This window comes from Lampetra planeri, chromosome 21 (genome assembly GCF_965212315.1).
Source record: "Lampetra planeri chromosome 21, kcLamPlan1.2.h2, whole genome shotgun sequence".
Lineage (NCBI taxonomy): Eukaryota > Metazoa > Chordata > Hyperoartia > Petromyzontiformes > Petromyzontidae > Lampetra > Lampetra planeri.
In genome coordinates, this window is record NC_136127.1 from 8,833,447 (window position 1) to 8,860,349 (window position 26,903).

At 46.0% G+C, this 26,903-nt stretch overlaps 2 protein-coding genes across 8 annotated transcripts in view; one reads left to right on the top strand and one right to left on the bottom strand.

The window, feature by feature from the left end:
* Positions 1 to 1,521, bottom strand: part of PRMT2 (protein arginine methyltransferase 2) — a 28,015-nt gene extending 26,494 nt beyond the window's left edge. For 2 of the 6 annotated variants that reach the window (XR_013586550.1, XM_078603938.1), the window contains exon 1: positions 578 to 829. The gene's annotated coding sequence lies outside the window, so the exon portion shown is untranslated. Of the gene's footprint in view, positions 1 to 577; positions 830 to 1,419 lie in introns of those variants that run through there. The other 4 variants (XM_078603935.1, XM_078603934.1, XM_078603936.1 and 1 more) reach the window with 4 other exon arrangements.
* Positions 1,416 to 26,903, top strand: part of LOC144724645 (ubiquitin-conjugating enzyme E2 E2) — a 29,748-nt gene continuing 4,260 nt past the window's right edge. Inside the window, exons 1-5 of one of the 2 annotated variants that reach the window (XM_078603942.1) lie at positions 1,416 to 2,746; positions 8,265 to 8,443; positions 13,745 to 13,795; positions 23,449 to 23,581; positions 25,846 to 25,993. In XM_078603942.1, coding sequence (XP_078460068.1) covers positions 8,280 to 8,443; positions 13,745 to 13,795; positions 23,449 to 23,581; positions 25,846 to 25,993 — 496 coding nt within the window. In that variant the 5' untranslated portion in view covers positions 1,416 to 2,746; positions 8,265 to 8,279. Of the gene's footprint in view, positions 3,209 to 8,264; positions 8,444 to 13,744; positions 13,796 to 23,448; positions 23,582 to 25,845; positions 25,994 to 26,903 lie in introns of both variants that reach the window. The other variant, XM_078603941.1, reaches the window with a different exon arrangement.

The window sequence follows — 26,903 nt, forward strand, 5'->3', positions numbered from 1 at the left end:
CGGTAAAGTCACGTAGAAGGGAAGTAATACAATTTTAAAAATAAAACATAATAAAATAATTCTCACGACGTTTCGGCCACAACGCAAGCAGCCGTCCTCAGGTGAAGAATGCATACGTTTACACGAGTGTGCACCTCAGATACCCTGGTGTGTGTGTGTGTGTATCAAGTGTACACACAAACAACAACAACAACAACACACTTGCCCATCTTAGCCGTCTACACGGGTCGTCTGTGTAACAACTCACCATGGAGATGTCATCCAGACGTCTTTTAAAGGGGGCTGGGGTGCGGTGTTAGATCGCGTAACGTGTTAATACCAATATTATTGATAATATTGCGTATAATATTAATAATATTGTGTATAATATTGTTGTTATCGCGAAAGTCTCCGTGTTAAACCGACGGCGATGTCGTCCGCAAGCGGCAGAACGCCAATGCGAGCAGCAGCGGCGTTTCCGCATTCGAATCGCTCCTGTTGTTGTTTTGTTTGTTGTTGTTGTTGTGTTTGCACAGCAAGAGTGAAATTCTCTCTACCCCACCACCCCTAACAAGATGGTGTGTTTAATGTATCTCACCGCCTTGATCGAGTCGCTTCGTAGCCGCCACGACCACCACCACCACGACGTCTGTGGCCGCCTGGATGTTACAAATCCCCACACAGGAAACGGCGTTTCCACCCAGAACCCACCCACCACTCACAATCACCAACTCATTCTCACTCTTCCATTTATCTCTCTCCTTGCTCTCACTCAGGAAGTCTACCCACGCTCTCTCTCTCTCCACCACACACTCTAAACTCACCAAATCACTCACCCCCCCCTCTCACTCACCCCCCTCTCTCTCACTCACCAAGTCAACCCACCCTCTCTCTCCCCTCCCCCTTCTCTCTCCCTCTGCTCCCACTCACTCACTCACACAGTCAGTCACCCACCCTTCTCCCTCTGTGCACTCACTCACACAGTCACCCCCATCTCCACCCTTCTCCCTCTGCTCCCACTCACTCACACAGTCACCCACCCACCCCTCTCCCCCTGCTCCCACTCACTCACACAGTCACCCACCCATCTCTCTGCTCCCACTCACCCAAACAGTCACCCACCCACCCTCTCTGCTCCCACTCACACAGTCACCCACCCACCCTCTCTGCTCCCATTCACACAGTCACCCACCCACCCACTCTTCTCTCTCTGCTCCCACTCACTCACACAGTCACCCACCCACCCTCTCTGCTCCCACTCACCCAAACAGTCACCCACCCACCCTCTCTGCTCCCACTCACACAGTCACCCACCCACCCACTCTTCTCTCTCTGCTCCCACTCACTCACACAGTCACCCACCCACCCTCTCTGCTCCAACTCACCCAAACAGTCACCCACCCACCCTCTCTGCTCTCATTCACACAGTCACCCACCCACCCTCTCGCCTCCTCTTTCTCCTCCGCCACCACCACCACCGAGGCAGCGTCGTTCCGTCTGAGCTGACCCAGGCGTGGAGAGACGTCATCGCGGCGGAGGCGTGAACGCGCTCCACGTGGGGAGGGGAGGGGACGGGCGCAGTGAGAGAGAAGAGACGGAGCCGCAGGCAGCCAGGAGGGAGGAGGGGAAGGCAGCCAGAGAGAGAGACACACACTAAGCAGGGCACACACACAGAGACACACACAGAGACACAGAGACACACACACATAGACACACACACAGAGACACACACTAAGCAGGACACACACACAGAGACACACACACAGAGACACACACTAAGCAGGGCACGCACACAGAGACACACACAGAGACACACACACTAAGCAGGGCACACACACAGAGACACACACACAGAGACACACACACAGAGAGACACACAGAGACACACACACACAGACACACACTAAGCAGGGCACACACACAGAGACACACACACAGAGACACACACACAGAGACACACACTAAGCAGGGCACACACACAGAGACACACAGAGACACACACTAAGCAGGGCACACACACAGACAGAGATACACACACAGACACACACACTAAGCAGGGTACACACAGAGACACACACACATAGACACACACAGAGAGACACACAGAGACACACACTAAGCAGGGCAAACACACAGACACACACACAGACACACACACAGACACCCCAAGCAGGGCACATACACAAACACACAGAGACACACACCCAAACACACACAGAGATACACACACAGACACACAGAGACACAGAGACATACAGAGACACAGACACACAAACACACAGAGACACATACACACAGACACACACAAAGACACACACAGAGACAGACACACCAAGCAGGGCACACACACAGAGACACAGAGACACACACAGAGACACAGACACACACAGACACACACAGAGACACACACACAGACACAAACAGACACACACACAGACACACAAACACACAGAGACACACACACAGAGACACACAAACACACAGACACACAGACACACAAACACACAGAGACACACACAGACACACACACACAGACAGACACACACACAGAGACACACACATACAAACACACAGAGACACACACAGACACACACAGACACACACAGACACACACAGAGACACACACACACAGACACACACACAGAGACACACGCCGCGTCAAGACGTTCGTGGAACGGCGAAGGGACACGAGGAGGAGGAGGAGGGGGCGAGGTTACGAGAGACGGAGTTCGCGTTTCGTTATTTTATTTGGGGGCTTCTCAAAGAGGTTGGTGGTGTTGTTGGTGGTGGTGGTGTTGGTGGTGGGGGACAGCTGATGGGGACAGCTTCATAGCCTTACCCCCCCTACACACCGCTGCGTGCTGACACGGAGAGAAGCAATACGCAGAGCGAAAGCGAAGCCACTCGGGAGAGACGTTGAGGTCAGGTTCCAAGCAAGCAAGCAAGGCAGGCTGTGCTGCTTGGCTTTGACGAGACCTTGTGTAGACTAGGGGGTTTGGTTGTTGTTGTTGGTGGTGGTGTTGGTGGTGCAGACAACAACATTTCGACAGCAGCGTGGTTTGGTGGCTGCGTTGTCTTCGTTGTCGACCTCCTCCCCTCCCCCATCAACCCACACTCGCCATCCTCATCCTGCGCCTCTTCTTGCAACTAGTAACATCAAAAAGAAATAACGAGCAAGGTTATTACGGGGAACAAGAAGACGACTTGGAGAACAAAAGAGAGTTGCCAAGTAAGTGCCTCTGGGGGGGTGGTGTGTGGGGTGGTGTGTGTGTGTGTGGGGTGGTGTGTGTGTGTTGAGTGTGGGGTGTGTGTGGTGGCTGGGTGGGTGTAGTGGGGTGGTGTGTGTGTGTGGGGGTGTGTGGTGTGTGTGTGGAGTGTGTGTGGCGTGGGGGGTGTGTGGTGATTGTGTGTGGGGTGGTGTGGTGTGTGGGGGTGTGGTGTGGCGTGTATGTGTGGGTGGTGTGTGTGTGTGGGTGGTGTGTGTGTGTGGGTGGTGCGGGGTGTGTGTGGTGGCTGTGTGTGTGTGGTGTGTGTGTGGGGTGGTGTGTGGGGTGGTGTGTGTGTGGTGTGGGGTGGTGTGTGGGTGTGGTGGTGTGTGTGGTGTGAGGTGTGTAGTGTGTGTGGGGTGTGCGGTGGTTTGTGGTGTGTGGGGTGTGTGTGGTGTGTAGTGTGTGGGGTGTGTGTGTGGGGTTTGTGTGTGGGGTGTATGTGGTGTGGTGTGTGTGGTGTGTGTGTGGTGTGTGTGGTGTGTGTGTGTGTGGTGTGTGTGTGTGTGGTGCGTGTGTGTGTGGTGTGTGTGTGGTGTGTGTGTGTGCGGTGGTTTGTGGTGTGTGGGGTGTGCGGTGGTTTGTGGTGTGTGGGGTGTGTGTGGTGTGTAGTGTGTGGGGTGTGTGTGTGGGGTTTGTGTGTGGGGTGTATGTGGTGTGGTGTGTGTGTGGTGTGTGTGTGTGTGTGGTGTGTGTGGTGTGTGTGTGGGGTTTGTGTGTGGGGTGTATGTGGTGTGGTGTGTGTGGTGTGTGTGTGTGGTGTGTGGTGTTTGTGTGTGTGTGGTGTGTGTGGTGTGTGTGTGGTGTGTGTGTGTGGTGTGTGTGTGGTCTGTGTGTGTGGTGTGTGTGTGTGTGGTGTGTGTGTGTGGTGTGTGTGATAGAACTCGCCGGGCTTGTGCTTCTTAATGCAGTGTGGGTTGGGTGAGTGAATTCGTGTTGGGAAATGACAACCGACATGGAATGAGACAGGGAGAGGGGTTGATGGATCACGAAGAGAATAGGGATGAGTTGCTGGATGTGGTTAGTTAGTGGTGGTGTTGGTGGCATCAGCCGTGTGCGTTTCTTTTGTTCGCTCGCTGACCCAAACCTTTAAAAAACCAACGCGAGTTTAACCCTTGCATCGTCGGTCACACCTTCCATTCGGTTCGCTCGTTTGTTATTATTGTGTTGTTGTTGCTGATATTGTTATTATTATTCTCGGGCCAAACATGTTGTGGGTTGTCCTGAAGACCACCACCGCTTATGGTTCAGAACATTGGCCCTTTCGGTAGTTAGGGTCCTTGAGCTGAACGCATAAACAACAAATGAAATGGATACTCTGTTGGCATGGATTTCTTTTCTTCATAAAGAGGCTTGCGAGCGAGGTTCGTTTACGTGTTTTGCACGATTATCCGTGGGCTATATCTCTCTGTCTGTCTCTCTTTTCCCATCGTGAAATGCATAAATACGCATACGGATTACACATTTCACAGGAGGGCTTCATGTTATGTTCTTGCTAACAACAACAACAACATGTCAAGCAGCTAAATGCCATTGTCGAGGTCTTCTCGCCACGACAGCTGTTCGTGATATACAGAAGGATAACCACCGTGTGTTCATTGGTTTAAAACACAACAACATCAACAACAACAAATAATATCTGTCCTGGTTGCATTTGACGTTATCGATCTACATGTAACGTATTACATTGGCCATGGCGAGACTTCACGGGATGGGTTTTCTTCTACCGAGCACGAAGCACACAGGAGGGGATTGTTCAGTAGGCTTTGGACGTGTTTATTATCTGCCGTGTGGCTTGGCCCTTCTTGCTTGTTTTGTCAGCTGTCTTCGCCAAGAAAGGACCTTTAATGTTGTAAAATGTGAAGCAAATATCGTTTACTCTTAGACGTGCACACCACAGATTTTGTCAAAGTGTGCTGCTCAGATTAATGGTGACACCAATAAACCCACAAACATTGTGGTTTTGTGCACCGCAATTTGGCCATCATGCATTGCTCGTACGTGCTCATTTGTTTGCAATGTGCTAATCATACACAGGCTTATATGACCGAATCGGATTAAGATGCGTTCATGTTCTATGCAATTTCCCAAACGACAATCATAGGAGGATTTGCTGGCGCGTACACAACCTTGCCGACTAAAATCCTCACCACACCATGAAATTGAACTGGCTGTGAGATTTGGTATTTTTCATATTATTTCCAGACCTATTACAGGCAAATATGTGTCATTGATATCTCTGCAACAAGCCCCACATTACGCTCACAAACATGGGACTGTATTATCTGAAAACTGGCGATGTTTACACGTGTTTAAGGAGATCTCAATTGTATTTTCATGACGGAGGAAAGAGATTGAGGACAAAATGCAAAAGCAACTTTGCAGTATCAGAGATCTCTACCTGACATTGCTGGCATCAGCATTCGTTTCGCAGTTGGCAACTCATCTTTTCTCTTTTTGGCAAGTAATTTACAAAAGCCAGATTTATAATCTGTGCACTCATGCTCTGAAAAGCATTCTATCAAAACATGCTGAATAAGCTTTGCATGTGTGCGCATGTCCTGTGGTTCCCTCGTGTTATCTGAATTGGCTCCTTACCTCGTTTAAATAATCCAAGCCTGATCAATCATATGGGGTGGGGAAGAGTTGGTGGCACAGTGAGGAACGCAACATCGGAGGCAAATGATATCTGAACTTGTCATGAAATATGGTCAACTACCCCCTTTGATTGACACGGCGTGAGTAGGCCTTCATCCAGCAATGGATTGACAAAGGCCGGTGCATTACTGTTATTATGAAATCACATACAGCTATTGTATCGGTTCTATTTCTCAAGTATGATGAGCAGGGAGCCGCCGCTGCGTAATACTGAGCCCGTATGGACTTGCAATCCAGAGGTCACCGGTTCGACTCCATCTTCCGGCACGGCATTCGCAGCTTTGGACAATTTCTCAAATCCCCTCCACCTGCTTGTACATCCATCAGTCTAAATGGGCACACCACAGTCGACCGGGGCAGGTTTGCGTGTGGTGGGGTAAAGTGTGGTTTACTCCTACCTCTTCTTCCAAGACCTCTGATTAGCACAATTGGTCTCGTACCTCTGATTAGCACGGTTGTCTACGTATGGTGCGATAGAAGTTCAACGTACATACCAAACAAGACGTCTGGACAATGTCGAAGAGTATGCCGAATACACCTTCCTGGAGTGGAGGCCTTTCCACCAAATTTTTCAGGGGTGCACCTTCAACTTTTTACCGTAAAATGTGGAAAGTATCCGGCACACGACGGGGGATCTTCAGCAAGAGGTCAAATTGGGCCTTTCCACACGGCCAGCATTGATTGATTCCACAGAGATTTAACACTACATATATATATAGTGTATACAGTACGATGCTTTTTAATGCAACGTGACTTCCAAAGGTCTGTTTACTCCAAAGGACATTAACTTAACACACCCGCATCATCACAGACCTTGAGATTTAACACTGAAGGTCAACTGCTCCGTTGTGAGGGTGCTGTTGAGAGTGCGTGATGGCAGGATTTGCAAAAGAAAGAGAGGATTTATGGCAGACTGGCTGCAGTATTGCTGGCGAGGATCAAAAAGCCTGCTAGTTTTTTCCAAAGTTCCTGCGCTTCATGTTATGCCAATGGAGTTACTGTGACCTGTGAATACTGCTCCTTTGTGTTGCTCTGTACTGCTCAGCAGTTCTCCGTTTATAGTGAGGATGATGCACGCTAACCATGTTTACATCCCGATGGGAAATATGGAAGATTAGTCTATTATTTTCGCTTACCGGCTGCCTAAATACCCACACTGTATGTCTAATGGACTTGGCAATCGTGTCTTTGTACTCTGATTTGCTTATTTTCTGTTAATGAGAATATCAAAGCGTGGGAAATAACATCGGTGTGACGTTGGTGGTGGGGATTTTGCGAGAATTATTTTTGGATTGAAGTGTTCCTGCGATGATGTTTAATGACTGAAGTGTCGTATGTGGATAGAACACTGGGTTCACGAATACAAACGTTTAAGCCTTTACTTTGCGTTGGTTATTGAATTATGTCTTAATATAACTGCTTCGCTTTTTGTTATTCGTCCTTGCATGCTTGCCACACATTTTGTATTATGCTAAGCAGGGCTGAGAATGGCGAGTGCCTGAATGGGTGACCACCATGCAAGAAACCGGTGTTTTAGGCTGTCGTGGGGCTGCATTGTCAGCATATAGCAGTTCAGCAAAATCCATTGTTGTACTGTACTATGATCGATCGTCTATTCTCCCCACCTTCATCAATCCGCATTGGCCAGCCTGGTGAAGAAGCGTGAAATAACGCCAATGGCCCCGCATGGTGTAGGGAGGCCCTCATCCAGCAGTGGACTGGCAGAGGGGCTGTACGTATACAAATCAGCTCATGTAGAGGTTCTAGTTGGATTTATCAAACCCGCAGGGTTGTGAGAGATAGCGATGACTTGGGGAGGCCTTCATCCAGCAGTGGATCATGGCTGGTGATGATGACGATTTACATTCTGCATACATCTGTGGGCCATATATTGGGTCCATCGGGACTAGTAGCAAACCCAGACGTGTGTTAATTCTAGATTTGAAGCTTTCGTGACTGCAAGGATTCATATTCTTAGGTTTTTTCGGTAAAGTCATGTAGGTAAAAAAATAAAAATTAATAAAAGTAAAATAAAAATAAAATAAAAATCACGACGTTTCGGAGGCAACACAAGCTTCCGTCTTCAGGTGGAACCGTCACAGCACGATTGCTGTATCAAGCAATTGCTGTATCAAGCAATCGTGCTGTGACGGTTCCACCTGAAGACGGAAGCTTGTGTTGCCTCCGAAACGTCGTGATTTTTATTTTATTTTTATTTTACTTTTATTAACTTAATTTTTTACCTACGTGACTTTACCGAAAAAACCTAAGAATATAAACCAGACGTGTGTTTCGGGGAGGTGGAGCAATGTGGGGGATGGGTGACGCGGGGTTGATTTGCGAGTTGTGTTGCACCGGCAGCGTTGACACGAGGCCATGTCGAGTGCAGCTGAGAGGGAGCAACGATCCGGAGACAGCCCTGGCACAAGCGGCACCGGCTCGGACGCTGACCAGCCGGAGCGCGAGCCTGCCCAGCCGCGGAGGAAGGAGGCCAAGATTCCGGGCAAAACTGCCGCCAAGCTGTCGACCAGCGCAAAAAGGCGAGTGATTGTGGCTTTTTGATCGTCGCTGTCATCATCGTCAAGGTTTTTTCGGTAAAGTCACTTAGAAGGGAAATAATAAAATAATACAAATTTACCCGTAAAAACAAAGTTTTTCACTATAAATCCTTTATATGCGTGGCATCGGTTTTATTTTATTATTAATTTCAGTTTTTCTTGAGTAAGAGTTTCATTTTTATCACATTGGTATTTTAAATTAAATATGAAAAAAAAAATTCCTAAAAGTGGAAAATTTTGGAAAAATATTTTCACGAAAATAAATTGTCATGTACAACGAGTATGTGTGCAAAATGTCAGCTCGATTGGATAACGGGAAGTGGGTTAAAACACGACCGAAAGATTTGCACGGTCGTAAGCGCGCAAGCAAGCAAGCAAGTGAACTTAATATAAAGGATTTAAAAATAAGACAATGAAATAATTCTCACGACGTTTCGGCCACAAACGCAAGCAGCCATCCTCAGGTTGTGTTGTGGCCGAAACGTCGTGAGAATTATTTTATTACGTTTTATTTTTATTATTTTATTATTTCCCTTCTACGTGACTTTACCGGAAGAACCAAGAAGATGAATCCCTGCAGTCACGAAAGCTTTAAATCGAAAGTTGTCATCATCGTCAAGGTGGCTGGGTGGAAAACAGGTCGGAGTGCTGAGTTAGCACCGTTGACATCCCAGGTTTGGATCCTGGTTTCATGCTACTGCTCATGATTCAAATGGGTTCTCAAGTGGAGTGAGTTGATTGTCTCAGCCCGGTTTAACATTGACTGACATAAAGACCCATAGACTCACACAGAGACCTATAGAATTGCGTAGAGTTTGTTACGAATAAACCGTATTCTCAAGTGTAGTTTAATCTTCATCATGAATGAGCGCGCAAAAAATATTACGTTCAATTTGGTTCTGCACTTAATTTTGCCCAAAATTTCAGCTCCAGGAAACGAATATATAGGGTTGACTGTCATGCGATGAACATGTCTCTTGGTGGGATGGGTAAAAATAATGTCACTTAATACATCGGAGGTCACTTGAAGGGATTTCAAAAGTAGATCTGTGGTTTCTGCTTCCGTAGGCCGTTCGCTAAATCGTAGGGTTGCGTTGCCTTACGAGAGATGTGAATGAATGCTTCATCTCATGAGATGACGGCAAAAGCATAATCGGAATAAAATCGCGGGACATTATGAAAAGAAAAACATGAAAACATTATCGTCATTGCATGTACGTATGCGTGTTTGAACTTTTTTGTGCGTAGTACGTATCCAGCCGTGCTAATTAGAGGTGTGGGGGAAGGATAGGAAGTACTTATCATGGATGCGTTCATACAACTTTACGTGTTATGTAAAACGTAAAGGCTGATGAGGCATTAGATTGTGTCATTTGCTATGGAGTAAATTCCACAGTTTTGGTATAAGAATGGACACTGGGCTGCCAACATCCAAAGTGGTGGTAGGTGTTTTTTTTTATATCGACAAAAATAAATCTCGAGTGTTGATTTGCGCACGTCCCGACTTATGGATGTACGCACTCGCAGTGTACCAGGAATCATAATTTGACAACGTTCTTGTAATTTTCTCTATGTCTGTCAATGCTAAAATACACATCTTAGACCAAAAGTAATGTCTGATTAAGTTCGTCCGTACTTTAAATGTCGTTATCACCGCACGTCTGATTTCACTCGTGGCAGCCATTCAAATCTATCAGTTAGCTTCTTAATAGCTCATACACCAATGGTTGATCATCAATTTTCCAAGATGTTCATCACCTCCATCATGTCTCTTTACATTGGTACCGGGGTGGAGCGGTGGTGCAGCGGTTAGAGCGCTGCGCAATGAACTCAGCTACCCGAATTTTAATTCCCCGGCCACGGCTAACATCATTGGCGAGCGATAGCTAACCCCTTTCTGCCCCTTTCACCAACCCACCAGTGTGGTAAAGTATGATTATAAAAAAACAAACACATGACCAACATGGCATGGGAAAGTGTGTTCATTCATCGGTGGATTGAAAATGGTTGGGATCATTTTTTGTTTACTACTATTTATTTTCAATACGTTTCTACCAGCATGCTCACAGGACAATGCTCACAGGACAATGAACTCAGTTACCCGAATTTTAATTCCCCGGCCACGGCTAACATCATTGGCGAGCGATAGCTAACCCCTTTCTGCCCCTTTCACCAACCAACCAGTGTGGTAAAGTATGATTATAAAAAAACAAACACATGACCAACATGGCATGGGAAAGTGTGTTCATTCATCGGTGGATTGAAAATGGTTGGGATCATTTTTTGTTTACTACTATTTATTTTCAATACGTTTCTACCAGCATGCTCACAGGACAATGCTCACAGGACAATGAACTCAGTTACCCGAATTTTAATTCCCCGGCCACGGCTAACATAATTGGCGAGCGATAGCTAACCCCTTCCTGCCCCTTTCACCAACCAACCAGTGTGGTAAAGTATGATTATAAAAAACAAACACATGACCAACATGCCGTGGGAAAGTGTGTTCATTCATCGGTGGATTGAAAATGGTTGGAATCATTTTTTGTTTACTACTATTGATTTTCAGTACGTTTCTACCAGCATGCTCACAGGACATTACGTAGTGAGGTTTATTTTTTTCGTCTCCTCCCACCCTATTTATTACATTTGAGTCCAAAATAAGCAGTCCATGAAGGTTACACAGCAGGGCATTGATACTAAAGCTAAGAGTACCACCCTTACAAGGCCTGAACAACCAATCGATTCATCTCCTTTTTGTTTATGGGTTGTCCCAACACTCCCTACTTTGGAATTATATGTATTTTATTATTAATTAAACAATAATATATATTGCACTTGAATTTACGCTGCGGAAAGGAGAAATGCAAATTGTAAGGGTTGAGGCTGATGAGGTTTTTATGCAGGACTAGAGGCGAGGATAGGGGATAATGCTCTCAAGTGAAAAAAGGAAAGTGATTTATTGTGTGCCGTGACGTGTGTAACTGCTTATGCAGTCCCCAGCATGAGAAGGAATTGTTAAGAGTCATCATATTAAAATGACGGTGATATATAAGGGAGTCGTATTTTATATGGTGACGCCACATTCGACGGTGCTCCCGAAGGTCAATGCAGATATTGTGGCCCGAATTCCGTAATTGTCGTGCGTGAATTAAATTACCGCGCTGTGTAAATCTAGACAGAGTTGTTCGACTGCCACAGGTGACCACTGATTATTTAATCGTGTCCCAAACGGCCGAGTAACATCGTCCGCTTTCGTTGCTCACACCGTGCATTTTGAAATGGATACCGTGCGTGCCCCCCGTGTCGCTACCGTTGGCCATGGATGCAGAGCAAAATTGCTGAGGAATTGTCTCTTCGTTTTGGTCGTCGGACTGGCGTATTAAAGCGTGGACACTCGTAGGCACATAAGTGGCTTTTAAATTGAAGAATAATTTAATCCTGCAAGAAAAAAGGCTATAACATTGAGAAGGGTCTGTAGTTTAAATAGATGTGGGTGGTCTGTTTGGAATCTTGCCAAATGCAAAGGCGCATTCGCTAAGGATCAGATTTCTCTTGGTGCTTGGCTGTCACTGCTAATCTGTTTTCCTTTGGGCATGTTGAGTTAACGCCTTCTAAGTATAAAAGTTTTTCAGTGGGTTCCTGGCATTTTCATGTTTAAAAGATCGTAGCATATCTTGTGTTGCTCTTGTTTACTTGACGTACCACGTAATGCGCGGTAATAATCATGGCGCGTATTTAACTGCCCGAGCGTTTGTCGCTCAGTTACACGCTGAGAGCTGCATTTGTTGATTACGTTTATGCCATGCATTTTGCGATTGACATGGTAATCAAATATATCCACTAATTTATCTTTTTGTTACCTGCCACTAAATATATATCAAGCAGTGTCATTCACAGGGTGGCAAGTAGATATGCTTTATTTTTAAAATAAATATTCGCAACATTATACATTTACGCTTTGTTAAAAAAAAGCCTCAAACTTTCTCTGGCATGTTGATGTCCGAAATTTCGCTCGATGTGCCGGGAGCAATGTCGGACGTGACACCAGACACAGCACGCCGAATGACTCGAAAACACATCGGAGAGCTGGACAACACAACTGCGAAAAACCCAAGCAGTATTTTCCTCAGACTTCAATCAATTTTGAGAGCCCATTGAGACTATAAGTCTCTTTTGCAAGTGGCCAGATAGCCTTAATGGTCGTCAGCATTAGGCATGCGATGATGCATCTATTCGTCAATATGACAACCGATTGATACACTCACGATACAGACCTTTGCCATTCCATTGCCGAATGAAGGTCCTTCCCATGCCATGTTGGTCACGAGGGTTTTTTTTTTACCATACTTCACCATGGTGGTCAGTGTGGGTTGGTGAAGAAGAGAGACCAAATCAGATATCACTCACCGCTAATGCTTTCCATGGCCAGGTATCGGACTCGGACTACCGGATTCATAGCGAGTATACTCGCCACTATGCCACCCTATGTGTAAATACAAAACCTTGGTACCATTAAGGCTATCCAGCCACGGAGGTGATGATGATGATGATAATATGTATCTCAATAGACCCTCGCATGGACCCGGGATTTTCTTAAAATTTCCTTTTTATTATGCAATTATACTGCATAAATTGCACTGTGGAATGGATTATATCCATGGTTAAGTGTAATTTACCGATGTGAGCTAGCTCTAGTGGTAATTGTAATAAAGATGCAGCTGTAATATACGTGGCGGCTCGGGGTTGTGAGCGCAGCGCCGACTGGTTTGTGTGTCCAAGGTGACAAAATGTTACCTTCTTCGCCTGGTACGCAAGGGGTCGGGGGTTCGATCCCACCCCTGACGCCTGTATATTTGTAGTTTGCATGTTCTCCCCGTGGTCGTGTGGATGTTTTTTTTTCTCCGGGTCCTCCAGTTTTTTCCCATCACATTTAGAAACGTGTTTAGATTATTTAGATTATTTCACTGCCATACATTTTCACATGATAACCCACTTCATTGAGCGATCATTTGTGGCCAGGTCGCTTGTAAAAAAATAAGCTAATAGCTCGGTGGGCTTCACCGTGTAATATAAAAAATAGTTTAGTATTTTAATTTTTTTGCTTACCTTTGCTATACTTTGCACTCCTGTCGTGTTTTTGTACCGTTTGTTGTTGTAACGTTCTGACCCGCCTCAATTGGAACATCTGTATATATACAGCTCGTCGGATTCCTCCAGTATAAATAAATGTTCTGATTCTGATAACTCACCCAGTTTGTTTTCATGGGCGAATGCGTGCAGGATCCAGAAGGAGCTCGCCGAGATAACGCTCGACCCTCCGCCCAACTGCAGGTGAGTTGAAGGGGCCCCCCGACCCCTCGCGTCTCTCTAAATTTTATCGTCAGCCGGCGCACGGCAATGGACGCAGCCACACCGTGAAACGTTAGGGGTGGGGGGGGTGGGGCAGTGTCGTACTTCTGAATGGTTCCCGGTGATTTATTTGGCGAGATTGCATTTAGGATCCATGTAGTTGCGCCCAACTGCGTCATGGCTAAGTGGATGTTTATTGTACAATGATCGTGTTGGAACAAAAAACAGCGGTGGCGCGATGCTGCATTGGCAGTGGTGCACGAGCGTACATAAGAAAAATTTCAACACATTTGTCATAACGCCACCCTGAATGGGGGGGAAAGAGATATATATAATAGGTGACATTTTACAACACTGTCCTTGAAGAAGAAGGGCAATTGCCTGAAACGTTGCCCGTCATATATTTCCCCCTATCAGAGGGCAGCGTTATTGACGAATGTGTTGCGTTATAATTGTATCGAATCTACACAATGACTGGCCACGTTTCCGTGCACTGCTGTGTACTAAAATTGTCTGCGGTCAGCACAATCGATCAATTTATGTCACCTTGTTGGAAGGGATGCAAACGGTGATTCTCATCCAAAACGTCGTGGCTGTGACTCTTGAGCAGCTGTACCTGGGCGGCGTGTGAACACCCGCGACATTGAAAACAACGTAAAAATTAGCGCTGCTTCTGTGCTCCTCCTCCTGCTCCTCCTCCTAATGATGACATTGTGATGAGAATTAAACAAAAAAACGACAACGCCCAACACTTTTGTTGATGACAGGTTTGCCTTAAACGGATGAGTAATATAATAGGCGACGTTTATGGCAGTTGCCTCTCTTCATAGCAAACGTATAGAGAGAGGCAAGAGAGGGAGGGAGAGAAAAAATAATTTCTCTTCACTCAGGAACACCACACTAAGTCTTAAATCTATTTATCTGGATAGTCCTGCATACCTGTCAACCCATACGGTTTACTCGTATTGTTGTGCAGGGAAATTGAGTTTTCAGGTCCATTTCGCATACAGCCGTTTCAATACGGGCAAATAATAAATAAATCCACTCATATTGGTTTGTGTTTCTCCTTTCTGATGAGACTTTATACGATGAACGTTGAGATTTATAAGGGCTGTAATAAGGCGGGTTGACAGGTGTGGTCCTGTGTTGGGAATTCTGGCCAATTCGCACCTCCAATTAACATGGTTGGCTACGTACGGTGCGAAAGAAGTGTAAAATACATACGTAAACAATTCTATTTGTGAGTATTTGACAGAAGCCTGACTACCCTGAGAAAATACTTCCACACGAGGGGATAGCACTCAAAGCTCAACTCCCGAGGATTTTCTAGTTGTGCTGTGTAGTTCAGATCTGTTTTCGGGTTGTATCGCATGTTTTTTCGGTATGATGTCTAACATTTCACTCTAAGTATTGGGAGCTTCTTCAGGAGTGAAACATCACAGAGTTACGATAATTGTTTTTTTACCCTACTATCTGGCAACAAAACTGACACCTTTTTTACAAGGAGTCATGTTTGCATAGACCACAATACCTGCAGCCATAATGCAAACAAAAAACATAACTCTGATAATATATGCACTATTATCAGGGTTATGATTTTTTTTTATTATCAGAGTTATGTTTTTTGTTTGCATTATGGCTGCAGGTATTGTGGTCTATGCAAACATGACTCCTTGTAAAAAAAAGGTGTCAGTTTTGTTGCCAGATAGAAGGGTAAAAAACCAATTATCATATTTTTTTACTGGCAAATGAGGTTCCAATGGTGTAAATCAGAGAGTTACTTAAAGCGCTGCACAGATAGGTGCAATACTCCAGTGTTCTACAGCCACTTCCTGACTAGCTCACAGCTAAAGTCTAAAACATCTGGTATTCTCAGGCAGTCTTCTATCAAAGCACTAGCCAGGCTCAACCCGGCTTGGGATCGAGCACATTCAGGGTGATTTGGTCTTAAATAACAAGAGATTCAGGATGAATGATTGGCCTCATAGGAAGTTACATCAAGCAATAAATTAACTTAACTCGAAATATTTGGAGCAAAATTCAAATATTGTGGTGAACTTTACTCAAGGAAAGGTGTGGTTTCCTGATAGAAAATCTATCATTTACAGCCCTCTGTCAATACCTCCACTGGATTAAGGCCTCCGCACACCATGATAGTCGTGGTATACACATTGCATTTTGGATCGACATCAGACTAAAAGATTGCACTCGTCATTGATATTATATCCTCCAAGTGAATGGCATCACACTACTTTTCGCCTGTAATTGAAAGCATTTAGGACCCCGCTTTGGAGAAATGTTTCCCTTCTGAGGTTTTCAACCTTCATGCAGTTGCCTCAATTTAATTATTTTGATCATGGTCTGTCTTCGCTCAGTACTATCTGTATGTATATTGAACTTCTTTTGCGCCGTACGTAGCCAACCATGCAAATTGGAGGTGCGAAACAGGTGAACAGTTATTTTTGTGTTAAGGTTCAATGCCCAGTTGAGGGATAACTCGCTCAATCATCATCACTCCAGGGGGAGCAAACCCTTGTACCACTTCTTTGGGAAGTCACGATTGCTTGTCGCATGAGCGCAGAGTACAAAAACATTGCAGTAGCAAACACAATTATTAGCATTGAAGAATTACAGCTTTAACGGACCGTTGTGTTTAAAATATGACAACAAACAAAACATCTAAGTAAAAAGTAACACGTAAATTATGTTTCTTCTGCAATTCCTTACCGTTCTCTTTCAGAGAGAGAGAAAAAAAATAGGTTGTGAGAAAAAATATCTTGAATTTCGATTTAAAGCTTTCGTGACTGCAGGGATTCATCTTCTTGGTTCTTTCGGTAAAGTCACGTAGAAGGGAAATAATAAAATAAAAAATAATAAACCATAATTCAGACGCTGTCTTTCCGACAGACCTGTTCTTCACCTGAGGACGGCTGCTTGCGTTGTGGCCGAAACGTCGTGAGAATTATTTTAGTATGTTTTATTTTTTATTATTTTATTATTTCCCTTCGACGTGACTTTACCGAAAGAACCAAGAAGAGAAAATATCTTGACTTTTTACATCAGCGTCAAGCGGCTGTGAACGTGACGCGTCAGGAATACTCGGCGAGCGTCGTGGAAACGCGCTCGTTTGGACGTTCTCGTGCGCAGTGGATTCGGGTGTCACGCGTGCGTGGAGATCGTGGCCCCTGGGGGGGAAGGGGGGGCGGTGAGGAGGGGGGCTTTCATCCGACCTGCCGTACGAGCCGTTGCCGTCCTCCATTAATGTGCTCATATGATTCCCGCGGGCCACAGCGCTTGGCCGCATTATCCCGAGAGCCAAGAAAGAAATCTGCGGCAGCTCTTGAATTAATTGTCTAAGACGACGAAAAAACGAAACGCATCCTTGCAAGAATGCTACAAACAGGGGGAAAAATTTAAGAGTTGGATTGCTTCTGTGAAAATGTACTCGGCAAACGATGACCAGCCTGTTGCTCTAAATTTTAAGGAATTTTCTTTTTTTTTCTTGGTTTAAAAAAAGCGAAGTTGGCGCTTGTGTGGATGTTTACAGGCTCTGCTTATCCTCGTCTGCCAAAACTGGCCTTGAATGGGTGAACTCTGTCCCTTGCTTCCCGCAGCACATATTATGGTCACAAAAGTGGCAGGCAGTTGTTGAACACCAAGAATCTACACATGCTTAGAATGCGTAAAGCATATTTGCGTCATGCACATCGATTCATTAACCTGAAGCCAAATGTAGCCTTTTGGCTCAATTATAACAATTAAATACCAAGCTTTGGGTTGCTGCCGTGGTGTAATGCTTGGCACACTGGACTTGCAGTCTATAAGCCGTCGGGTTCAGTGGAGCAAGTTCCTTGAATCACCCACCAGCCTCTGTCCACCCAGCAGTATGCAATAAATGGGTACACAGTTAAGCAATAGATTGGCAGGTCACGTTTGGTGGGGTAAAGTGTGGGTACTTGCACCTCTTCCCGGGCGTCTGGTCGGCATGGAAGAGTAGGCCAAATACCAAAGCTTGCATCTTGAATCCCTCCCTCACTTGATGCAGCAAATCTGGCTGTGACGGTCCCACCTGATGACGGAGACTTGTGTTGCCTCCGAAACGTCGTGATTTTATTGTTTTATTTTTATTAAATTTTAATTTCATTTTTTACCTACGTGACTTTACCGAAAGAACTAAGAGTATGAGGCCAAATACCCTTTAAGCATGGGGTGTCGAGAGCCTCCTTCGAGTGGACACCCTTGCACCACCAGTTGCCTGAGCAAGCAGTTTCGGGGCTGCAGCCTCTTTAGCAGGTGTGAGGTTGTATTTGCATATTTGGTCTCATTGGACAGGCTATTTAACCGGTTATGTGCAGCATTATGAATATGGCATATGATGAATGGAGGAAATTACTAAGTTGTTAGATTCGTGTGTGTTTGGCTCTCGGTATTGTACAATAGTTTGTAAGGAAATATATTACTCCAGGGGAGCAGTGTCACCTAGGCTGTTGCACTGCTGGGATATAAACCCGGGTAACTAAGTTTGATTCCTGGCCGTGGCTAACAGTAGCACGTGATATCTGCTGAATCAGTCCTGGGCACCCCCACCATTCATTCACTTCCCAACACTGACAAGTGCTGTGAAGTATGGTCAAACATAATCTAGAGTTTTGCTTGGGAAAAACAAGAGGGCCTTGTACAATGATTTCGCTCGACAAAATGAAGCTATGTTTTGGAGAAAAATAACAGGAAAAGACAGCTAAGTAAATATACCACTGTCAGTTATTGAAGGGGAGTCTAGGATCAAAATGATGAAGTTAAGAGGGCGAAAAACTGGTTGGGGTGCTTTTTTATAAACTGAGTTTGATAATGAGAAGCGGCGTCCCAGCGTGTACCTCAAGCGAAAGTATTCAACGAGTGCATATATCCTGCGATGACACATGGCTTTAATACATTGACAGTGAGGAAGCGAATTAAACAAAAGATGAAATGTATGCATCGAGAGGGCCATGCTTAGAATTACAATGGAAGACGCGAGAAGGAACACACGGATCAGAGGACAAACGCAAATGGGAAACATTCTTCCCGTTTGATGATGGCCGGCGGATGAGACGACACATACCACTAGAAAGGATGACGATGGCTGGGGTTAAACTAAAACTAAATTATATTTTACCAGGTAAGACCCCACTGAGCCATGTAGCTCTTTTTCAGAAGCGACCTGACTGTCACAATGATAGCCCAACGAAGTGGCTCGTGTTGTGGACATTTATAGCAGCCAAATACTCTAAAACTGGTGACGTTGATTCTTAATGTGGAGGAAAAAACCGGAGGACCCGGAGAAAAAATCCACGTGACGACGTGGAGAGAGAACATGCAAACTCCAAGTATACAGGCATCAGGGTCGGGATCAAATCCCCACGGCCTCCCTGTATACCAGGCAAGGTTGTTAACATCTCGCCGCCATGGCAGGTGACGGAATGGCAGCCAAAGAAGCTATTGGAGAGATGACAGCGTTCTTTGTTCAGAAGAGTCGGTGGGTTTGGGAAGGATGATTTGCCAGTGGATGAGACCTGATGGTGGATTGGCAGCCAATGGTGGGAACACATCCGTGGGGACGTAGAGTGGGAAATCGACTGGTGTGCAGGCGCTCGATTGATTGTTGCATCGCAAAGGCCGTGTGGTGTATCAACAGCTTGTGGGGGAGCCCCCCCCCCCCAGCAGTGGATAAAGCACGGCTGTTAATGATTATCACTAGTCTAGCAATTGTTACCAAAGTCGATATGTCACTTTTTTTTTTACTTGAGCGGAGTGTAATGGACAGCAGAGGTAAAGGATTGCTGAGCTTGGCTGTTCAATCGGCTAGTACGATTAGACGCCCATTCATCTCGCAAGCACCTTTCATCATATGAGTGGAGATTACAGCATTGAACTGATATCTGCACAAAGAGGCTTTCACCCTTTGGGAAGTATTCTTGCTAAGAAAAACAATAATTTGCTGAGTTTGTGACATTTTCAGACTCGTCCTGGGTTTCTCTGCCACCAAGATATCAATGTGCTCATTGTTATTTATGCTATATGGGTCATATTACCATACACTGATGACAATTAGAGGTTGTTTGAACACAATTCACCTTGCTGGTAAGCGAGGATCAGTTCACATATCACTCATCACCAGTGTTGGTCGGGACTCAAACACAGGCTACTGGGTTCAGAGTTCATCACCATATCTTCTTTATGCAATCCATGTTTTTTTAAAATGTGAATTCCCAAGCCAAACTCATTTCATTAGGAAATCAAAACTGCCGTAAGTGAAATCCTCATCTTAAATGCAAAGCTTTGAAGGCCTTACACCCTTAAGTCCCTTTCTTGAACCCAAGCATAACCCTGGCAGTAATATCACAAGACACAGAAAAGGATGACGGCTTCTTAAAATAACGGGCAGAAATGTGCAGAACCTGCACGGAAAATAAACCGGGCCCTGCCAACGCTGCCACGGAGCGAGCACGGCACCCGGCGGGTACCTCTGTGGGCTCTTGACTCGACGCCCACTCCCCTCAATCAGCAACTGGACAATGGACCTCCTCGTGCAGAGAGAGAGAGAGGGAGAAGTGCACACATCGCTGCACCTGGCCAGGATTGCTTCATAGGGATGTGCGTTGTTGTGTGTGGGCGAGCTCGCTTGGGGATGTCTGCGGTTCACGTGTGTTGCCCATATGTTTCCTGTTTCCCGCCCAGCTCCTTTACGTCCAAAACACGAATGCGGGGCCGCTCTGTGGATGGGGCGCACATTTTAACGGCCCCCTGTCTGAGGCGGGGTGGACGGACTAAAAATAACAAAGATTATTTTTACGCTTCGCAGCGGTGGGCCAGTGCGTCCAAGGATGTCGACGAAGCTTCAGATGGGAAAGCTCCGAAGAACATCTGAAATGCAGACGCGTTTGATATGATTGATGCATGGGCGACGTTGGTTTGAAGTCGCAATTAAGTAGGACATCATTCAGGTGCCAAGGAAAATAGTGTCCGGCGTGGCTGTTACTCGTTCATAATGAGGTTGCGCAGATGCGTGCTCGTGTGCGTGTGTCCATGGTGCGTGCGTGTGTGTGCATTGGTCCCTTGAGCATGGCAGCACTGTATTCCAGTGCTGTGCGTGATGAGCTTAGATGTCTACCCTCACCGTATTGGTGTCGCAGAGTCTACAGTTACTGGGGTCTAGCGTAGCACATGCGAGAGGCGGTGGTTGGCGTGGGACTTGGGCGTCTGTTTGCTTTGAATAATAAAAAATAATGAAGCAAAAAAATCGACTGGACACGCTGAAGCACGTTGTGTTCACTCAGCCGTGTGGTTTTGTCATATTTTGCGGAGAAATCACACCCGTTGGAAGTTAATAACCGGGTTTTAAAAGGCACCGCACGGGTAGATTTATTGGCAATGTGCCGCCACGTGCGTTTATTTCTTTCTTTTTTCGGAAATGATCAGCAGAGACGATGAGTTGAAGTGAATAACAAAACAACGAGAATGTGCCCGGCAATTAAAATGAGACGTCGCTTAAAAATGGTAGACCCTGCGAACCGCTTTGTTAGCTTTTCATTGAATAGATATATACGCAGTCGGATGCGCGTGGCTTTCCTCCAGCTTGCGGTGGCTGTGTTGGGTGTCAAAATGGCCTTGACATCAATGCATAATAGTTCCCCTGTGTGTACTTGGGTGTTCTTGACCCTCTGGCTATGGAGCAGATGATGTGGGTGTTATATTACACATGACCGTATAGCAGCAGGTGCCATGTCCCCGTCGTTGTACGCCAGAGTTATGGCATTGCCAGCACATAACTGCCGCCGTATGAATGGCGCAAGCTGTGCCCCGCTTATCGCGCGGGCGTGGGCCAACGTAGATCGGCACGTCCGCGCGAATCGCTCTTCGTCCTTTGCAGATGTGATTTGCGACTTTGATCATTACCGGTGTATCGATAGTTCAATGTTAAAGTCCAGTTTTATTGAGTGACTACTACTGTGTGATATCTTGGTGTGGTCTGGGACTGTTTTGTTGTTTTTGCTGACTTCCCCAATCTTGATAAATCGGAATTGTTTCATGGAATGATTTATTAAGTATTTACTCATATTCTGTGACTCGCTTACCATTTTTTCTACTTTGCACTCCTATCGTTTTTCGCTATCGCCTGATGATGCTAATTGTAATTACTGGCGAAACGTCGTACTAAAATTGTAAATGTTGTGGGTTTACTCTTCAACCCACCGGTGTGCTGTACTCGTAACGATTTGGCACGTTTTGTTTACGTGACAAACCTTACTAATTGGCTGTGTCGGGTGGTGGCGGGTTTGCCGACACATTCAAATTTACGCGATCTAACCCAAAAATCTCTATTATGAAGAACCGTGCTGTTGTAACTTGCTGACCCCGTCCCTAATGAATATCTCTGGAAAGAGCTTCATGGCTCATCGGATTCCTCCTGCAGTCTAAATAAAGATGAAAGATGATTCTGGTTTGGAGAAAGCGGTTGTTGGAGTGGGTGGACCACCGCTGTGCGTCGTGACCTCATGGCTCGATGCACACAAATGGATAAGATGTTTCATAAGGTGCCGCCCCCGCCGCTGTGACGTGGCGCTTCAGTTTGCCTCGTACATCTTCACATGGCCCTTGTGTTTGGGGTACAAATGCACAACGTGTGCGCCAGCATTCACACTTGCCGCCCTAAATCAAGCTGTCCGCAGACTTAAGCAAGTGGTCACAAGACGGCCCAGGTGGCCTGCCAAACAATACGGCGTTTATCCGCACATACAAAGTTCCCTCGTATAGCCTATAACAGACTGTAGGGGCAAGTGCTGTTAGCGAGCACCTATGAAGGCCGGAACGGCACACGAGGGGGTGGGTGGCCAGCACCACGCCCGACCGCCTTTGTCTCCCCAGTGGCGATGTTTACACATCACACCGGGTACTCATTTGAGGCTGAGTCGACCTATGAGAGGCCCAGGACCGGTTCAGATAATCGTCACTGGTGTTGGCCGTGAGCGGGAATCGAACTCGGGTCGCCGGGTTCGTAGCGCAGTGCGCTAACAGCTACACTACCGCTCCCCAAATACACTCACACAGGCACGTACATATGCACATAATAAAACACATGCTATACATACTACAGTGTTACCTGTCCTCCACATTTAGAAACGTGTCTAGTATACATTTCTACATAAGCTACTTCGTTGAGCTATAATTTGTGGCCAGGTCGCTTCTGAAAATGAACTAATAGCTGGTTGTAGTTTATGTATTTATAGTTAATAGCTTCACTTTCCGATACTCTACACTCCTATAGTTTATTTTGTGTTGTTGTTATATGACCTGCCCCTACTGCACATCTGTGAAAAAGAGCTTCATAGATCACTGGATTTCTCCAGGATAAATAAATACTCTGATTCCGATACCCAACCTGGGTGGCTAAGTGATATTGAGTGGCCCGCAATCTGTGTTTGAGGGTTGATTCAGCCCATCAGCCTACCAGGGTCGATACCATTCATACCGTCAATGGAGTTAACAACTGTCAACTTATGTGAACGAAACTTTGTTGCCTTGCGACTCTACGTTTATAGTGATCTTGTGGGAGAACATAGCACGCAAGCCTCAAATGGAACTTTCCTTTCTTGCAGTGCTGGCCCCAAGGGTGACAACATATACGAATGGAGATCAACCATCTTGGGCCCTCCTGGCTCTGTGTATGAGGGCGGAGTGTTTTTCCTGGACATAACCTTCACTCCAGAATACCCCTTCAAACCACCCAAGGTGAGCTCTCGTTTTATGGGCGTTGTGTTCATTGGGCGTATCCACATATGAGCCCATCCGTTGTGTGAACAAATCGCCCCTGGAGTCCGCCGTGAAACTCTATCGTCGTCGTCGCCTGCGACGGCTTTGACCGCTTCTGAGTGAGTAGTTGCAGCACCGTGGTCCAGAGGTCGCAAACGGGTTTGGATTCCGTACCCGTACCCGGTCGCACCAGGGTCGCAAATAGGTACCCGTACCTGTACCCGGCCAGGTACGGGTACCCGTTCCCTACCCGTACCCTACCCGAAATGAGTGACAAACGGTTACTCACCAGTAACTCACGGCCTACCCGTACCCGGCCGCACCAGGGTCGCAAACGGGTACCCGTACCCGGGTATCGGGTAGGGTACGGGTATCGGGTAACCGGTTGCGACCTCTGCCGTGGTCACGTCTGGGTGAGGCTTTAAGTGTCTGGCCGCACCCCTTAATAGCAGAGCCCTACCCTCCCTTTTCCCGCTTAGCTCCACCCCCCCCACCCAACTTTACGACCAATGATGCGTTCGCAAATGTCAACGTGATGGACTAAGTCGGTAGAAATCATATCTGAGCAGATCGATACTCGAAAGTGGAGTCTGCTTCTGCTTTTAAGCAAGGGGGCTGGTGCAGCTGCTTTTAACTTGCAACAAAGACGTCCACACATAAGCGACTCGGTTGCGTGCAACTGTGTGCAACAGATTGCTGGGGTGGGAGTGCGCCCATAAGAACGGCATTCACCAGGAATGGCATAATACTGGGTGTGTGTTTTTATAAATAAAAAAAACATAATAAAGTACAGTGCTATATACTTCTTGTTTGTTTTTGCAAAGCTCCTGATAATTTTACCAAGCTATTTTAAATTTCGGGAATGTGTTTGCTTACATGGTTCTTACATATATTTATACCCTTGTGTGTTTAATACTGTGCCATGCTTGTTTGAGTAAGTGCCTGTGGTTTAGGCTTTTACTTACAAGGGTGGAGTAGTGGGTTAGCACATGGTGCTTGAGATCCAACAACCTGGGTTCGACTCCCAGCCACAGCTGACAGTAGTGGATAACATCTGCACCAGTCCCAGACCTGCGTGTACCACATCAGAACTTGGGAGGAAAATGTGGCTGAGCTTGGTGCTGGCCACACAACTCCCAGGCGCACCACGCCGACCTAAATAAGTGTTTGCTGACGGCACTTGCCCCCACAATCTGTTAAGGCTAAATGGGTAATCGTTGCCTCTGTATTATTCGTATGTATAATACCAGTGTCGATTGCTGCGCATTGTGACGTATCCAAAACTAAAGGGGCCCTGTCATCATTACTCCAGACTGCGCAGTCTGGCGATGTTAGATTCACATTGTGTGACATTCTGTTAAAGGCGAGTGCAGCCCTGCGGGCAGGCACACAAGTGTTTACGCATTGTACGTAAGGCAGGGTGGGGATGAGGATGTTTTGGTTTCTCTTTCATCATTTTTTAAAAATATCCTCCAGCCTTCCAACTAATACAGTAAGACTGCATGGTATTTAACATTTTACCGAATTGAGACTCGGTGAGCAGAGGTCAGAGTTTTCCCGGAATAGTTGACATTGCAACACATCAGGAATGGTACGTCCACCCAGGAGATGGAGCGATGACAATAAATTAATGGGCAAGTGCTTGGCAGATTGTGACTACAGGATCATTAGAAGTGGCGGTGGCTTTAGGGAGGCCTTCATCTGCCAGGGGATTGACCATGGCAAAGTGATGATGAATACATCAATATTGCTAAGATGCATTGTTCATGAATGTGTTTTTGTTGTTGTTGTGATGGTGGGAACAAATTCGCTGTGATAGTGGTGTAGTCAGAGAGGGCATTTTGCCAGCAAATTACACAGTGACATTTCTGAACAGGTGAGTAGGCATGTAATAATGCACTGATTCATCAATTGAAATTGATTCCTAAGCTCTGGATTCATCCGTTAAACTGCATGGGAGAATCGATAATTTGTGAAAACTAAATGCAAATTGAGCTAGAGCGGTGGCACAGTGGTTCACACACTAAGCTATGAATCATGCGACCCGAGTAAGGATGAGTGGAGAAAACTCGTGGTTGACATTGCAGGTAATAGGAGCCACAATGTTCACCCTGCTGTAGACAACAGGGGTTTCACCGTGTGTATTGTGAGCACGAGAATACATATTTTTATGGCTGAATCGACACATTCACATGCCTTATAAGCCAGGATTCTGCTGATGGTGCCAAACAATTTTCCCTTAGGTGACCTTCCGCACTCGCATTTACCACTGCAACATCAACAGCCAGGGAGTCATCTGCCTGGACATTCTCAAGGATAACTGGAGCCCGGCACTCACCATCTCCAAAGTGCTCCTTTCCATCTGTTCCCTCCTCACCGATTGCAACCCTGGTGAGTGGAGCCTTCGCTGAGTTTGTACGTTACATAAATGCGTAATTTTCCACGTGGGTTCTCAAAGCTGCGTGGAATCCTGAGTGTGGTCTTTCCCGGGTTTGGGCTGCTGCTGTTGGGCGATTCTTCAACCACTGAAGATGCCCGCAGTCGTGCTAGGAGAAAGCCCGAGAGAAGATGTGCTCGGCTAGCTGTGTACGGTGCGATGTTCAAGATGAATGCATAGATAATCAGAATCTGAAAAAAAAATTCCTGGGGGAATCCGATGAGCCGCCGAAATTCTAGTTGTTTTATTTGGATGCAATATATTTCCATGCGGTGAATGCCACTTCGTTCAGCTATCATTTCTGGCCAGGTCGCACGACAGTTGCAGGTATCTCCCTAAACCAATGGCCAATTGAGAACCTATCCCTACGGTGAGACTGTGGTTACTAACCTCAAACCACGGAGCGCACATTAACACCACTTGCCCTCTTTGATCATTCGCCAGCAGCGCTTTGCATATTCACCAGGGTGCTCCTGAAGCCGTCCGCTGGCTCACCAGCCCACCTCGACACAAATGTATAAACCTTTGCAGATCACTCTTTGGTTCTTTCGGTAAAGTCACGTATAAAGATAAAATAATAAATTAAATTAAATGAGAACATTTTCTTTCATTTATTACTTTATCTTTATACGTGACTTTACCGAAAGAACCAAAGAGTAATTCCTGCAGTCACGAAAGCTCCAAATTTAAGATCTTTGCAGATCAATTCTCCGCACCGTAAGAAGTAGTAGATTTTTTTTATTCAACGCATGTTGCCCTGTTTTGTGCATTCTGAGTTAGACTAACAACACCTGTAGAGCAGTTTTATCTCATGTTGTCTCTTTCCAGCGGGTTGTAGAAATTACTGAAGTTATTGTGACAGCC